This window comes from Scyliorhinus torazame, chromosome 8 (assembly GCF_047496885.1).
Source record: "Scyliorhinus torazame isolate Kashiwa2021f chromosome 8, sScyTor2.1, whole genome shotgun sequence".
NCBI classification, from domain to species: Eukaryota; Metazoa; Chordata; class Chondrichthyes; order Carcharhiniformes; family Scyliorhinidae; genus Scyliorhinus; species Scyliorhinus torazame.
Genome location: NC_092714.1, coordinates 228,283,283 through 228,299,497, shown reverse-complemented (window position 1 = coordinate 228,299,497; position 16,215 = coordinate 228,283,283). Strand labels below are relative to the sequence as shown.

General features: G+C 45.3%; 1 protein-coding gene across 4 annotated transcripts in view; it reads right to left on the bottom strand.

Annotated features, from left to right (window-relative positions):
- Window positions 1-15,260, bottom strand: part of znf512b (zinc finger protein 512B) — a 189,959-nt gene extending 174,699 nt beyond the window's left edge. For 2 of the 4 annotated variants that reach the window (XM_072514868.1, XM_072514871.1), the window contains exon 1: window positions 14,330-14,471. In XM_072514868.1, the coding sequence (XP_072370969.1) occupies window positions 14,330-14,345 (16 nt within the window). In that variant the 5' untranslated portion in view covers window positions 14,346-14,471. Of the gene's footprint in view, window positions 1-14,329; window positions 14,473-14,707 lie in introns of those variants that run through there. The other 2 variants (XM_072514869.1, XM_072514872.1) reach the window with 2 other exon arrangements.
- Window positions 15,261-16,215: the final 955 nt, after the last annotated feature.

The following is a 16,215-nucleotide window of genomic DNA, read 5'->3' as shown; positions in this document are numbered from 1 at the left end:
TTAATTGGAAGAAATTAATTGGGTACTCTAAATTTATTAAAAACAAATCTCTGGCATTCAGCTTTTATCCAAATGGCCGTTATAGCACTGTTATAAAATGCTGGTTAGGCCTCAGCTGTCACACATCGAATGATAGATAAGTGGGGAGGCTCTGAAATATAGAAAACAGAAGCAGGAGGAGGCCATTCGGTCCTTTGAGCCTGTTCCACCATTCATTATGATCATGGCCGATCATCAAGTTCAATACCTTGATCACGCCTTTCCCCCATATACCTTGATCCCTTTAGCACTAAGAGCTATATCGAATTGAGGGGCTGGTTTAGCACAGTTGGCTAAATAGCTGGCTTGTAATGCAAAATAAGGCAGCAGCGCGAGTTCAATTCTCGTACTGGCCTACCCGAACAGGCGCCGGAATGTGGGGACTAGGGGCTTTTCACAGTAACTTCACTGAAGCCTACTTGTGACAATAAATGATTATTATTATTATTATTATTATTAATTCCTTCTTGAAATTATATAACGTTTGGCCACAACTCCTTTCTATGGTAGCGAATTCCACAGATTTATCAGTCTCTCTGCGTGAAGAAAATTCTCCCCCCCCCCAGATTAAAAGGTTTACCCTTTATCCTCAAACTGTGACCCCGAGTTCTGGACTCCCCCATCATCAGGAACATTCTTTCTGAATCTACCCTGTCTAATTATGTCAGAATTTTATAAGTTTCTATGAGATCCCCTCTCACTCTTCAAAACTCCAATGAATATAATCCTAACCAATTGATTCTCTCCTCATCTGCCGTCGCAGGAATCAGCCTGGTAAATCTTCGCTGCACTCCCTCCATAGCAAGAACATCAGTCCTCAGAAAAGGACACCAGAATTGCAGGTGAGGCCTCACCAATGTCCTATACAATTGTAGTAAGCATCTCTATTCCTTTCTCAAATCCTTTTGCTATGAAGGCCAACATACCATTTACCTTCTTTACTGCCTGCTGTACCTGCATGCTTACTTTCAGCGACTAATGTACGAAGACGCCAAGGTGTCACTGATTATCAACCTCTTTCAATTTACATCCAATCAAATAATAATCGGCCTTCCTATTTTTGCTACCGAACTGGATAACTTCACATTTATCCACATTGTACTGCATCTGCCATGCATGTGCCCACTCACTCAGCCTGTCCAAATCCCGCTGAAGCATCTCTGCATGCTCTTCACAGCTCATCCTCCCACCCAACCTTGTATCATCTGCAAATTTGGAGATAATACATTTAGTTCCCACGACAAAATCATTAATATATAATGTGAACAGTTGGGGTCCCCTCACAGATCCCGGTGATACCCCAGTAGTCACTGCCTGCCAATCAGAAAAAGACCCATTTATTCCAACTTTATGCTTCTGTCTGCTTATCAGCTTTTGATCCATCTCAAGCCACTACTCGTAATCCCAGGCTTTAACTTTACATATTAATCTGCTATGTAAGACCTTGTTGAAAACCTTTGAAAGTCTAAATAAACCACATCCACCGGTTCTCCCTGGTCAACTCTACTAGTTACATCTTCAAAGAATTCTAGTAGATTTGTCGAGTATGATTTTCCTTTCATAAATCCATGCTGACTTTGTCTGATTACATCACTGCTTTGCAAATGCTGTGCTATGAAGTCCTTGATAAGAGACTCCAGCAACTTCCCTACTACCAACATTAGGCTCACTGGTCTATAATTCCCTGTTTTCTCTCTACCTCCCTTTTTAAATAGCAGGGTTATATTAGCTACCCTCCAATCTGTCGGAACCATTCCAGAGTCCAAAGAATTTTGGAAAATGACCACCAATGGATCTACTATTTCTAGGCCATTTCCTTACTTTGGGTTGCAGATTATCAGATTCTGAAGATGTGTCTGCCTTCAATACCATTAATTTCCCCAAAACCATTTCTTTACTAATACTAATTTCCTTCAGCTCTTCACTAAAACTTGTGCTTCTCAGAACATCTGGTACATTATTCATGTCTTCCTTTGTGAAAACAGAAGCAAAGTATGAATTTAGTGCAATTTCTTTGTTCCGTTATGAATTCCCCCTTTTCTGACTGTAAGGGGCCTACATTAGTTTTTATCAATCTTTTTCTCTTTACATACCGATAGAAACTTTTACAGTCAGTTTTTATGATCCCCGCTAATTTACTTTCAAATTGTATTTTCACCTTCTTTGTCGATGCCTTGGTCTGCCTTTGATGAATTTTAAACTGTTCCCAATTCTTAGGTCTATTGCTTTTTCTTGCTAATTTGGGGGATCTGCCTCTTCTTTGAATTTAATACCATCAATAATTTCCCTTGTAAGCCATGGTTTGGCCACAGTTCCCTTTCTACCCTTGCACCAAATGGGAATAAATAACTTTTGGAGTTCACCTATTTGTTCCTTGAATTCCTGCCATTGCCTGTCCACTGTCCTTCCTTTCAGTAATGCTTCCCAGTCCATCATTGCCAGCTCATGCCTCATACAATTATTGTTACCTTTATTGAGGTTCAGGACTTTGGTCTCAGAATCAACTACCTCACTCTTCACCTTGACAAAGAATTCTACCATATTATGGTCACTCAGCCCCAAGGGTTCTCTCACAACTAGATTGCCATGTTAGCCTCTGGCTGCTGTTGAGTAAAGAGTCAAGAGTTCTGCTCCTTTTCCCAAACACCTTTATTTTTCTTTGAACACACTCAGCACCAAACTCTATCATCACATCACATGCCTCCAAGGCCACCTGTAGCCTCTTTACATGTCAGTGCCAATTATTGAATCAATGAGACATCTAATTGGAATGTTTCTTAACCCATTCCTTAACAGTCTCCCCATTGTTGGAGAAAATAAATAATTTGGTGAAAACAAAATTACAAGAAGCTCAAAAACACAGGCAATTTCCCTCCTTTTTTTTTGGAAGGAAAACAAAACAAACAGTCACAGAAACAGGCACTTCATTTAAAAAAAAAATTTTGAGCACCCAATTCATTATTTTCCAATTAAGGGGCAATTTAGCGTGGCCAATCCACCTAACCTGCACATCTGTTGGGTTGTGGGGGCGAGACCCACGCAGACACGGAGAGAATGTGCAAACTCCACACGGGCAGTGACTCAGAGCCAGGATCGAACCTGGGACCTCGGCGCCGTGAGGCATCTGGGCTAACCCACTGTGCCACCGTGCTGCACCTCCCTTCATTAACAATATCCAAAAGGTTCTGTGAACTAGCCCCTCTTTTCATTAAATAGTCAGATAATTGATAGCTACTGTCGACCCATTTAATTGTTATCTCCCCTCTGTCCAACATCTACTTCAAAGTTGCAATGTCTATCCTTAGCCTTTTCTCATTGACACTTTTTGTAGAGTGCACATTTTCCCACAGGGATTTATTGTCAATGTGACACTCCAAATCCCAAAATGTCTGTCAATATCTGAGATATGTAAAAGGCCATATCAACTGCCTCTACAAGGCTGAAAGTCTCAGCAGCCAAAGTGCTTTTGACCACTCTCCTTATTTTCTTTGTTTCCCACACAAGAGGGCAACATTTACCACTGTTCCCCATAAGGAAAATTATAAAACCTCCTGCGCTTGAAACGCCATCACATAAATTTGCATAGGACGCATCACTGTAAACTATGAGTCACCTAAAACCGGGAACCTCAAAACACACTCCTGCATTTTTAGTTTATTTGCCCTCATTATGTCTTCCACTTTAGGATCATTCATTTTTGTACTCAACTCTAAGACATCAAAACTAGCGTCCGGTCTAGTCTGTCTACCTAACCAATTCAGTTGCCCAATTAAACTTTGCAGTTGCTCTTTTTCCATCTTTGAAACCACTGAGTCTTTTTGTGAAACCCGACTACAACTCACTGCTATTGGGCTGATGCTCTCCAAATAAGAATGTTGACGTAAAGTTGCCCCTAAATTAATCTGTCCGATTTCCAGTCCAATATATTTAAATGCATCGAAGCCTGACTTCCAACCCTGAATTCTTTCCTCAACCCAGAGATTACAATAGCTTCGAAATCGCTAGTCCCACCCCACAAAAAATCATCGACATGCATCATAAAGGTGCCAGAAAGATTTCCCTTATGGTGCCAGTAAAACATTGCTGGATCTGCTTTCCGAGACCTTGACAAACTACGTTCCCTGTCCCGCCTGGTATCTCGTTCTGTACTGCTACTGCTTGACCTTTCCCTTCTGTTGTGGGATGTCCTTTCAATAGTTCTTGACCTTTTCCCGCAAATCTGTTCACTATCCGATGTACTATTTGAACTGGCACTGCGATACCGTGCCCTCCATGTTTGAACTTTGTGTTCCCAATCCATTGCCTTAACACCCTCCCCTGAATGCTAAACATTCAACAAGTGTTTATACTTCCCTGCTCTACTAACAACAGTTGCATCCTTCCATTGACTAGACCCTTCAGGCAAGTATGTCACTTTTGTACCAACTTTTGGCAGTTGTCCTTTGGGAAAAATGGCCTGTTCTAATTCATCAGAAGTATTGTGTTCCTCTACAGAAACCCTGTCTATATCAGTTAACTGGTCCTCATAGTTCTGTAACACACGCTTACTAGGTGACCCTGGTTCCTCATCATGTCTGTCTGCTCTGTGTAAACATGAAAATTTGTAATCTGTCCCCATTACCCTTGATAAATGTACCCGAACAGTCTGATTGCCATGTTGCAAAATAATTGTTTTGCCATCTGTGGCTATGATCTTCCCTGGGCCTTTCCATTCATTAAAATTGTCTCTCTTGGAGTATCCTATGTCTTCTTGCTGAAAAACGGTATTTGATGGCCGTACACTATGCCTTAAAGCTCTGCGAATTCTTTCAGAGACTTCTGCCTCCAAAAAAGCTTTTCTACTGCTATGTAATACATTTAAATGCTCAGCAAAGGCAGAGCTAATTGTAGTCCCTTTGTAGTAATGGAATACAATAGTGTCCCGACTGTGTAAATTGTAAGTCCACCGTCTTTCCAAAAACTGTTGCCTTATCCTGTTCCAAATCCAGCTTCATGTGTGCTTTCTTCGTCAACGGTCTGCTCCGAAGCAAAGGTATCTCGCTAGATACAACATTCGTGCTAATGAAATGATTTTCTCCGGCAATATTGCAAGAGATCACCACTCTTTTCAGCACCAAACCTGAAATGTGTGGAACTTTCAAATTCCTTAACCTTGTTCATATTTTCAGCATTCAAAGAGTCCGGGTAACATTTTAACCAGTCAATTCCACACACAGCAGAGTTGCACAGCGGAGGCGTGCTGGGCCCATAACCCAGAGGTCAATGGATCGTAACCATTCTCTGCTACCAATGTTAGCCTCTGGCTGCTGTTGAGTAAAGAGTCAAGAGTTCTGCTCCTTTTCCCAAACACCTTTATTTTTCTTTGAACACACTCAGCACCAAACTCTATCATCACATCACATGCCTCCAAGGCCACCTGTAGCCTCATTACATGTCAGTGCCAATTATTGAATCAATGAGACATAGAACATAGAACATAGAACGATACAGCGCAGTACAGGCCCTTCAGACATCTAATTGGAATGTTTCTTAACCCATTCCTTAACATGCCAACTAATCCTTTCTCATTGCACAACACCCAGTCCAAGATGGCCTTTTCCCTTGTTGGTTCCTCAACAGACTGGTCCAGAAAACCACCCCGTATACACTCCAGAAATTGCTCCTCTATTGTACTGTGTCTAATTTGACTCACCCAATCTACATGCAGATTAAAGTCACCCTTAATCACAGATGTTCCTTTATCACATGCATCTCCGATTTCCTGTTTAATGCTATTCCCAACATTACCAATGCAGTTTGGTCTGTATACCCTCCCTACAAACATTTTTTGCCCCTTGATGTTTCTTAACTCTACCCAGATTCCACATCATCTGTACCAATATCGTTCCTCAATATTGTGTCAATATCTTCTTTAATCAACAATGCAACTCCACCACCTATTCCTTTTTGTCTGTCCTTCCTAAAAACTGAATAGCCCTCAATGTTTAGTTCCCATCCTTGGTCACCTTGGAGCCATGTCTCCGTAATCCCATCTATATCATATCCCTTGCCATCTATCTGTGCAGCTAATTCATCCATTTTATTTTGAATGCTCCACACGTTCATGTACAATGCCTTAGTCCTTTTAATGTACCCTGTTCTTTCCCTACTATCTTTTACAGTGAAGATGGCAGGCAGAAATGATAGTTGGCTGGGAATATCATTTGGGTTGTGGCAGAGTTGAGAAAGTTAGCTGAAGGAGAGGAGGACTGAGAATCTGTAATGGGGTAGAGTGAAGCATTGGATATTAGATGGGGTGGCGAAGATTTGAAGAATGTAAATGCATAAAGAGAAACTGGAATACACAGAGAATCCAAACAATGCTTCTGTCTGTTCAAATAAATAATAACTTTATTCAATTACGGATGTGGGCATCACTGGCTAGGTTAGCATTTCTTGTCCATCACTAATTGCCCTTGAGAAGGTGATGGTAAGCTGCTTTCTTGAACTCCTGCAGTCCCTGTGGTGTAGACACATCAACAGTGCTGTTAGGATTTTAACCCAGCGACAGTGAAGGAAAGGCAATATATTTCAAACTCAGTATGAGTGACTTGGAGGGGAACCTCCAGGTGGTGGTGTTTCCATGTGTCTGCTTCACTTGTCCTTCTCCATGGTAGCAGTTGTGGATTTGGAAAGTGCGCAGAAGGAACCTTGTTGAATTCCTCAGACCCACAGCAATGTGGTTGACTCTTAAATGCCCTCTGAATAGGCCGAGCAAGCCACCCAGTTGTATTCAATCGTTACAAAGACACAAAAAAGGAATGAAACCAGGCAGAACACCCGGCACTGGAAACGCCAACAGCAAACCCAACTCTGTCGGCCCTGCAAAGTCTTCCTTACTAACATCTGGGGGATTGTGCCAAAGTTGGGAGAGGATAAACCGACGAGTTAAGCAACAGCCTCACAGTCATGCTCACAGAATAATACCTTATATACAACGTCCCAGACACCACTATCACCATTCCTGAGTATATCCTGTGTCACCAGCAGGGCAGACCCAGCAGAGGTGGCAGCACAGTGGTATACAGTCGGGAGGGAGTTGCCCTGGGAGTCCTCAACATTAACTCAAGACCCCATGAAGTCTCATTGCTTCAAGTTTTCTTTTATAAATTTAGAGTATCCAATTATTTCTTTTGCAATTAAGGGGTAATTTAGTGTGGCCAATCCACCTACCCTGCACATCTTTTCGTTTGTGAGGAGAATGTGCAACTCCACATGGACAGTGACCCAAGGCTGGGATCGAACCTGGGTCATCAGCGCCATAAGGCAGCAGTGCTAACCACTGCGCCACCGTGCTGCCCTTGGTTTCGGTTAAACAGGGGTAAGGAACCTCCTGCTGGTTACCACGTACCGGCCACCATCAGTTCATGAATTAGTACTCCTCCATGTTGAACACCACTTAGAAGAAACACGGAGGGAGGCAAAGGTGCAGAATAGGCTCTGGGTGGAGGACTTCAATGTCCATCACCAAGACTGGCTCAGTAGTACCACCACAGACCGAGCTGGCAGGGTCCTAAAGGACATAGCTGCTCGACTGGGACTGCAACAGGTGGTGAGGGAACCAACAAGAGAGAAAACCATACCTGACCTCATCCTCACCAATCTGCCTGCTGCAAATGCATCTGTCCATGACAGTATCGGCAGAAGTGACCACCGCACAATCCTTGTGGAGATGAATTCTCCTCTTTATATTGAGAATACCCTCCATCGTGTTGTGTGGCACTACCACCGTGCTAAATGGGATCGACTTCAAACAGATCTAGTATCTTAAAACTGGGCAGCCACGAGGCATTGTGGGCCATCAGCAGCAGCAGAATTATATTCAACCACAATCTGCAACCTCAGGGCCCGGCATATTCCCCCACTCTACCATTACCCCCAAGCCAGGGGATCAACCCTAGTTCAATTAAGAGTACAGGAGAACATGCCAGGTGCAGCATCAGACATACCGAAAAATGAGGTGTCAACCTGGTGAAGCTACAGCACAGGACCTCTCGTGTGCCAAACAGCAAAAGCAGCAAGTATTAGACAGAGCTAAGCAATCCCGCAAAGCACGCATCAGACCTTAGCTCTGCAGTCCTACCACATCCAGCTGTGAATGCTGGTGGACAATTAAACAACTCACTGGAGGAGGAGGCTCCACAAATATCCCTAACCTCAATGCTGCAGGAGCCCAGCACATATGGGTAGCACAGTGGTTAGCACAGTTGCTTCACAGCGCCAGGGTCCCAGGTTCGATTCCCAGCTGGGTCACTATCTGTATGGAGTCTGCACGTTCTCCCCGTGTCTGCGTGGGTTTCCTCCAGGTGCTCCGGTTTCCTCCCACAATCCAAAGATGTGCGGGTTAGGTGGATTAGCCATGCTAAATTGCCCAGAGTGTCCAAAAATGTTAAGTGGAGGTTATGGGGATAGGGTAGATATGTGGGCTTGAGTAGGGTGCTCTTTGTAAGGGCCGGTGCAGACTCGATGGGCCAAATGGCCTCCTTCAGCACTGTAAATTCTATGATCTATGATCTATATGTGCAAAAGACCAGGCTGAGGCATTCGCAACGATCTTCAGCCAAAAAGGCCGAGTGGATGTTGCATCTCGGTCTCCTTTGGAGGTCCCAACATCACAGATGTCAGTCTTCAGCCAATATGATTCACTCCACGTGATGTCAAGAAATGGCTGAAGCCACTGGATACTGCAATGAAATGAAATGAAAAATGAAATGAAAATCGCTTATTGTCACAAGTAGGCTTCAAATGAAGTTACTGTGAAAAGCCCCTAGTCGCCACATTCCGGCGCCTGTTCGGGGAGGCTGTTACGGGAATGGCTATGTGCCCTGACAATCGTCCGGCAATAGTACTGAAGACTTGTGCTCCAGAATTGCCGACCACCAGCCAAGCTGTTCCAGTACAGCTACAACACTGGCATCCACCCGGCAATGTGGAAAATTGCCTAGGTGTGGCCTGTACACAAGAAACAGGGCAAATTCAAACCAGTCAATTATCACCCCATCAGCCCACTCTCCATCATCAGCAAAGTGATGGAAGGAGTCATCAATAGTGCTTTTACTCAGCAATAACCTGCTCACGGATGCTCAGTTTGGGTTCTGCCAGGGTCACTCAGCTCCTGACCTCATTCAAACATGGGCAAAGGGGCAGCACGGTGACGCAGTGGGTTAGCTCTGTTGCCTCACGGCGCCGAGGTCCCAGGTTTGATCCCAGCTCTGGGTCACTGGCCATGTGGAGTTTTCATATTCTCCCTGTGTTTGCGTGGGTTTCATCCCCACAACCCAAAGATGTGCATTGTAGGTGGATTGGCCATGCTAAATTGCCCCTTAATTCGAAAAAAAAATTAATGAATACACTAAAATTTTTTTAAAACATGGGCAAAAAAGTTGAATGCCAGAGGTGAGGTGAGCGTGTCATTGAAGTCAATGGGAATCAGGGGGCAATCTCTCCGCTGGTTGGAGTCATACCTGGCACAAAGGAAAATGGTTGTGGTGGTTGGAGGTCAATCATCTCAGCTCCAGGATATCCCTGCAGGAGTTTCTCGGGGTAGTGTCTTAGGCCCAACTATCTTTTTTAAAAATAAGTTTAGAGTACCCAATTCATTTTTCCCAGTTAAGGGGCAATTTAGCGTGGCCAATCCACCTACAGTGCACATCTTTGGATTGTGGGGGCAAAACCCACGCAAACACAGGGAGAATGTGCAAACACCACATGGACAGTGACCCAGAGCCGGGATCGAACCTGGGACCTCGGTGCCGTGAGGCAGCAATGCTAACCACTGTGCCACTGTGCTGCCCTGGCCCAACTATCTTTAGCTGCTTGAACAATGACCTCCCTTCCATCATAAGGTCAGAAGTGGGGATCTTGTGGATGAATGCACAATGTTCAGCGCCATGTGCGATTCCTCAGATAACGAAGCAGTCCATGTCCAAATGCAGCAAGACCTGGACAATATCCAGGCTTGGGCTGACAAGTGGCAAGTTATATTTGCGCCACACAAGTGCCAGGTAACGACCATCTCCTACAAGAGAAGATCTACCCATCGCCTCTTGACATTCAATGGCATTGCCATTGCTGAATCCCCCACAATCAACATCCTGGGGGTTAACACTGATCAGAAACTGAACCTGGCTAGCCATATTAATAACGTGGCTACCTGGGCAGGTCACAGGCTGGGAATCCTCTGGCGAGTAACTTACATGCAGACCCCTCAAAGCCTGTCCACCATCTACAAGGCATAAGTCAGGAGTGTAATGGAATAGTTTCCACTTGCCTGGATGAGTGCGGCTCCAACAACACTCAAGAAGCTTGGCACCATCCAAAACAAAACAGCCCCGCTTGATTGCTCCCCCTCCACAAACCTCCACTGACGAACAGTGGCAACCGTGTATACCATCTACAAGATGCACTGCAGTAACTCACTAAGGTTCCTTGACAGCACCTTCCAAACCCACTACCATCTAGAATGACAAGAGCAGCAGATACCTGGGAACTCCACCACCTAGAGGTACCCTTCCAAGTCACTCACCATCCTAACTTGCAAATATATCACCATTCCTTCACTGTTGCTGGGGCAAAATCCTGGAAATCTCACCCTAACAGCAGTGCGGGTACCTATACCTCAAGGACTGCAGCGGTTCAAGAAAGCAACTCACCGCCACCTTCTGAAGGGCAACTAGGGTTGGGCATTAAATACTGGCCTACCAGCGAAGCCCACAGCCCGTAAATGAATAAAAAATAATTTTTTTAAACCACACTACTGCCACGGTGGTGGAGAGAGTGAATGTTTGCGGAAGGGGTGCTTATCCCGTGGGCTGCTTTAGACAGTCGGTCAAATGCTGCTTTGATTTCAGCGCAGTCACTTTCACCTCACCTTTGGACTTCAGCTTTTTTGTCCATGTTGGAAGCAAGGTTGCAATGAGGTCGGGAACAGAGTGACCTTTGCAGATTCCAAATGGAGCATCAGTGAACAGGTTATTGTTAAGCAAATGTCACTTGACTGCACAGTTGGTGGCCCTTCAATCACCTTACTGATGATTTAGAGTAGACTAATGGGGCAGTGATTGGCCAGGTTGAATTTGGCCTGCTGTTTATGTACAGGACACCTGGGCAATTTTCCACATAGCCGGGTAGATGCCAGTATTGTAGCTGTACTGGAACAGCTTAGCTAGGGGCGCAGCAAGTTCTGGAACAAAAGTCTTCAGGACTACTGCTGGAATGTTGTCAGGGCCCACAGCTTTTTGCAGTATCCAGTGCCATTTGCTGTTTTTTGATATCACACGTAGTGAATCGAATTAGCTGAAGACTGTGAATGCTTCAGCCTCATCCCTTACACCAATGTGCTGGGCTCCTCCATCATTGAGAATGGAGGTATCTGTGCAGCCTCGTCCTCCAGTGTGTTGATTGAATTCTCCACCACCTTTCATGGCAGGATGTGGCAGGACTACAGAGCTTAGATCTAATCCAGTGGAATTACTTAGATCTGTCTATTACTTGCTGATTATGCTGTTTGGCATGCAAGTAGTCCTGTATTCTAACTTCACCAGGTTGACATCTCCTTTTTATGTATGCCTGGTTTTGCTCCTGACATGCCTCCTGCGCTCTTCAGTGAACCAGGGTTGATTCCTTGGTTTGGTGGTAATGGCAGGATTGAGGATATGCCAGACCACAAGGTTACAGATTGTGGTTGAGTACATTTCTGCTTCTGTCGATGGCCCACGGCACCTCAACTTGAGTTGTTAGAAATATTAAAAGTCGATTCCACTTAGTACAGTGGTAATCCCACACAACACAATGAAAGGCATCCTCAAAGTGAAGTTGGGACTTCATCTCCACAAGGACTGTGTGGTTGTCATTCCTACCAATACTGTCTGGACAAATACACTGTGGCAGACAGGGTGGTGAGGATGAGGTCAAGTATGTTTTTCCCTCTTGTTGATTGCTGCAGCTCCAGTCTAACAGCTATGTCCTTTAGGGCTCGGCCAGCTCGGTCTGTGGTGATGCTACCAAACCACTCTTGGTGAGGAACATTGAAGACCCCCAACCAGAGTATATTTTGCGCTCGTCACCAGCAGCGCTTCCTCCAAGTGGTGTACAATACGGAGGAGCACTGATTTATCAGCTGAGTGTGGAGTTGGGTGGAAGCTGGCAGTATGTGGTAATCAGCTGGTCTCCTTCACCATGTTGGATCTCATGCCATAAACTTTGTGCGGTCCCAGGTCACCCCCCTCCTGACTGTATGGCCCCTGTGCAGCCACCTCTGCTGGGTCTGTGCTGCCGGTGCGACACACCCCGAGAATGTGATGGCTGGGACATTATCTGCAAGGTATGCTTCCGTGAGTATGACTATTGCAGGCTGGTGCTTGATTTGTCTGTGAGACAATTTTGGCACAAGCCCCCCCAGATTTTAGTAAGGAGGACTTTGTAGGGTCACAGGGCTGCATTTGCCGTTGTTTCTGGTGCCTAGGTTGATGCCGGGTGGTCTGTCCGGTTTAATTCTTTTATTGAATTTGTAGCAGTTTGATACAACGTTTCAGTGGGCAGTTAAGAGTCAACCACATTGCCATGGCTAGATCAGGTGAGGACACCAGATTTCCTTCCCTTCTTTATTTAGTGAACCAGACGAGTTTCCACAACAATCGACAATGTTTCATAATATCATTAAAGTCATTCTAATTCCAGATTTTTTATTGAATTCAAATGTAATCATCTGCCACAGTGGGATGTGAACCCTGGCCTCCAGGGCATTATTCTGGATGTCTGGATTACTAGACAGTGACAATACCCCTATGCCTCCCCCTGTACTGCTGTGAAAGGCACTAAATTAATGCAAGTTCTGCTTTTCATTCTTACTCCAACAAACTAATTGTTTCCAAGCTTCACTCAACAACTCAAAGCTGTTGCCACTTTCTTCAACCTCATGTGTGATGCTGAGCCACAGCCTCTTTAACAAAACTGACGTAATCCACTTATGTTCTCACAATCACCCAAGTACCTCTAGCTCCTTGATCCAATATGCTCAGCTTTGTAGAACTCCCATCTCAACACCTTTAGCCTTGTCATTTACCGACCTTCTTTGAGACCTTCACTTCAATGTACCTTTGCAGCCCACCCTCCGTTATTTTTTAAAACTTCCCACCAGCTCTACACTTTATCCACTCTAATATGCTCCTGCCTTTTAAAATAATGTATCCTGTAATTTACTGCCATGGCAAATCCACATTTCACCTTACATCATAGGTCATTGATTCTGTAATGCCTGTGCCAGCTTTTTGAAAGAGTTGTCCAATTTAATTCCACGTCCCAGCTTTTTTTCCATAACGCTGCAAATTAGTCCTCTTCAAGGACATGTCTAATTGCCTCTGAACATTTCTACTGACTGTGCTTCCACCACCCTTTCAGTCGTGCATTCCAGATCTTAATGATCCTCTGTGTGAAAAAGTCTCCTAACCTTCCCTTTAGTTCTTTTGTGGAGTATTTTGTATACATACGGACCCACTTGCCAGAGGAAACAGTGGCCGGAATTCTCCAGTCGTTGCGATTCACTTTACCCGCCGGCCGCACACCCTTGCCCGCGGGTTTCCCGGCGACGGGAGGTGGTCACAATGAGAAATCCCATTGACAAGCGGCGGGAAGATAGAATCCCGCCGCCAGCAAACGGCGCGGCGCCGAGAACCACAGGGGGGGGGGGGGGTGCAGAGAATCCGGCCCATCTCCTCGTGCGCTCCATCAAAACCATCCACAGCTTTTGAACACCTCAATGAAATCCCCCTTTAGCCTGAGTGACCAGAATCCCATCTTTTCAAAAATAAACAGTCACGCTTGGCCCCGACCATATAAGTGACCCACTCCCAAGTCCACAGCTGTGCCGTGTGTGACCAGGCCAATAAAACAAAACCACAAAGTCAACACCCAACCAAGGGAAAAGTGGTGGGCTCCTTCCCCCCTCCAGCCCGACACCACGCAGCCCGTCAAAAGAAAAGAAAACACTTCAGGCACCGCGGAGACGCGAGGAGGGAAACCCTGGGGGTGGCCCGTCACTGGGAACTGAAGCGAGCTCGATGCCCATTGCCCTCACCCACTGGGCGGTGCGTGGGAAGATGGAAAGACATGGCACGCGCGCCCAACTCGCAGGCGCGCGCACGGGCCCCTCAACATGGAATCCGCGCGCCCGGCCAGCAAAAGCGCGCGCTCCCGGCAAAAGAGAAAAAGCCCAAGAAGTTCCGACATTCTCCCCCGGGCTCGAACCTCTCACCTTCCTTCATTAACATACAAAGCGCCAACTTCCTCCCCCGGCTGGCAGGCAGGCACAATGTAACAATCCCACTGCGGATACATTGTTTCTCCAGCTTCCCCCACCCCCGGGGCAGCAGGATGAGCTTGCAACAGCGCTCAGGCAAAATGGCGACATTTTAAAGAATCAGGCGAACTAAAAGCTCGCAAGCGGCTGGAGAGGGGGGGGGGAAGAGGCAGGGGGGCACTTTGCGCCGCCTCAAGTTGCCCCTGCCGATCGACAATCGCAAGAGTAAAAGCCAAGAAAATGAGGGGAAAGGCGAGGCGGCGCCCGGGAGGAGAGGGAAAGGGAGTGGGGGGAAGCTGCCCGGCCCCGCCGCCGCCGAGACGGGCGTCTTACCTTAAATTTCTGTTTAGATTATTATCTTCAGGGCCTTTACAGTAGACTCTATTCCTGGGTCATGCGCGATTCCACTTGTCCTTTGACAGTTGTACAGTGAGGAGGTAAGTTTCAACTCTCGCGTTACTATTTAATGCTGCACGAATTTCAAGTTCCAGCACAAGCAGCAAAATCTGCATTTGCAACGCCGCCGATGTCTGTGCTTCTTGTCGCCTCGCCGAAATAGACAACAGATCACAGAGTTTCACCTCGGCATTATTGCGGGAACGCTCAAGTAAAACTCCACACTTCAAAAATATGCATCTTCACGTTTATGCGAGGCTTACCCGCAGCTGTTTTTATTTTAAATATTTCACTCACTCGGCTGAAACTTATTTTCTTTCCAAAATTGCTTGGAGATCACGGCCCCAAGTATCTCTACATATTTCACATTTCCCAGTAAAACATATGCCAAGATTTGTCAACGCCTATTTTATTAGCTAGGACGGCCCAATTTGTGTACACACGTAAAATATGGGATGGGGGGAATCTGTTCAGGCAATAAAAAGTTCTGTGTGGCTTCGTGTTTGCTTGCTTGATGCAGCAGGTCTGAGAGGCGACTTGAAAATCCTTGTTTTCTGAAAGAGAAAATAATGACAAAATACTTGTCAGTAACTTGAAATTTAAAGTGGCATCAACTTTTTATAAAATATGATAATTGTATTACACTCCAGATGATGTAAGCCACAAATTGTAACCCCTTCTAGTCAAATATTATAATTATATTTAGACTTTGGGACCTGTGTACTGGAAGAGATGACTGTCCTTTAACTAACTTGTGGTTTATTTTTGTGGCCTGTCGAAAACAGTGTTGCTGCCGACTTGGAATGACTGAGAACTCGTCCGCAAAGGTGGACACGGCGCATCACCAACAACCCAGTCAGTGGAAAACAACAACTTGCAATAATAAGACCTTCAACATTGCAAAACAGCTCAGTTGAGGCCGAATTCACGTGGAAAATAATATACGCAAAGTAATTTTCAAGTATAAGCTGCATAGAAAAGGAAACAAGCAATAGGTGGATAAACTGAATAGAGATTTCTGAAGTGGCAGAAAGGCAATCGGGACGATAATAGAAGGAACAGTTGGTATAAAACAAAAACACGGGGAAGAAAAGAGCAAAATCTGAAGGCATTAAGTTCAGAAGCATCACTTGAGCTCAGGCTGGTGAGGTGAAAGTGACAGTGATTTCAGTCGCTGAAAAAATTGTCTGCTCACTGTACTTTCAAAGCACACAGTTGGACACTTGTAGCGCATGTGTTGGACAAGTGCAAATTACTTCTCTTGGCCATCTTTCCAAGATAACGGGTGTTGGCAAACTCATCACTCGCTGAGACTTGTACGAGCTGTCTGGGAATGTAATAGATGTGGTGACTTTGTTCCCTGCAATATGATTATTTTTTAAATGTGTAAAACGGGTGTTTAAAATGACCAAGGACAGAAAGTGGGCAGATAAACAAGTCATTGT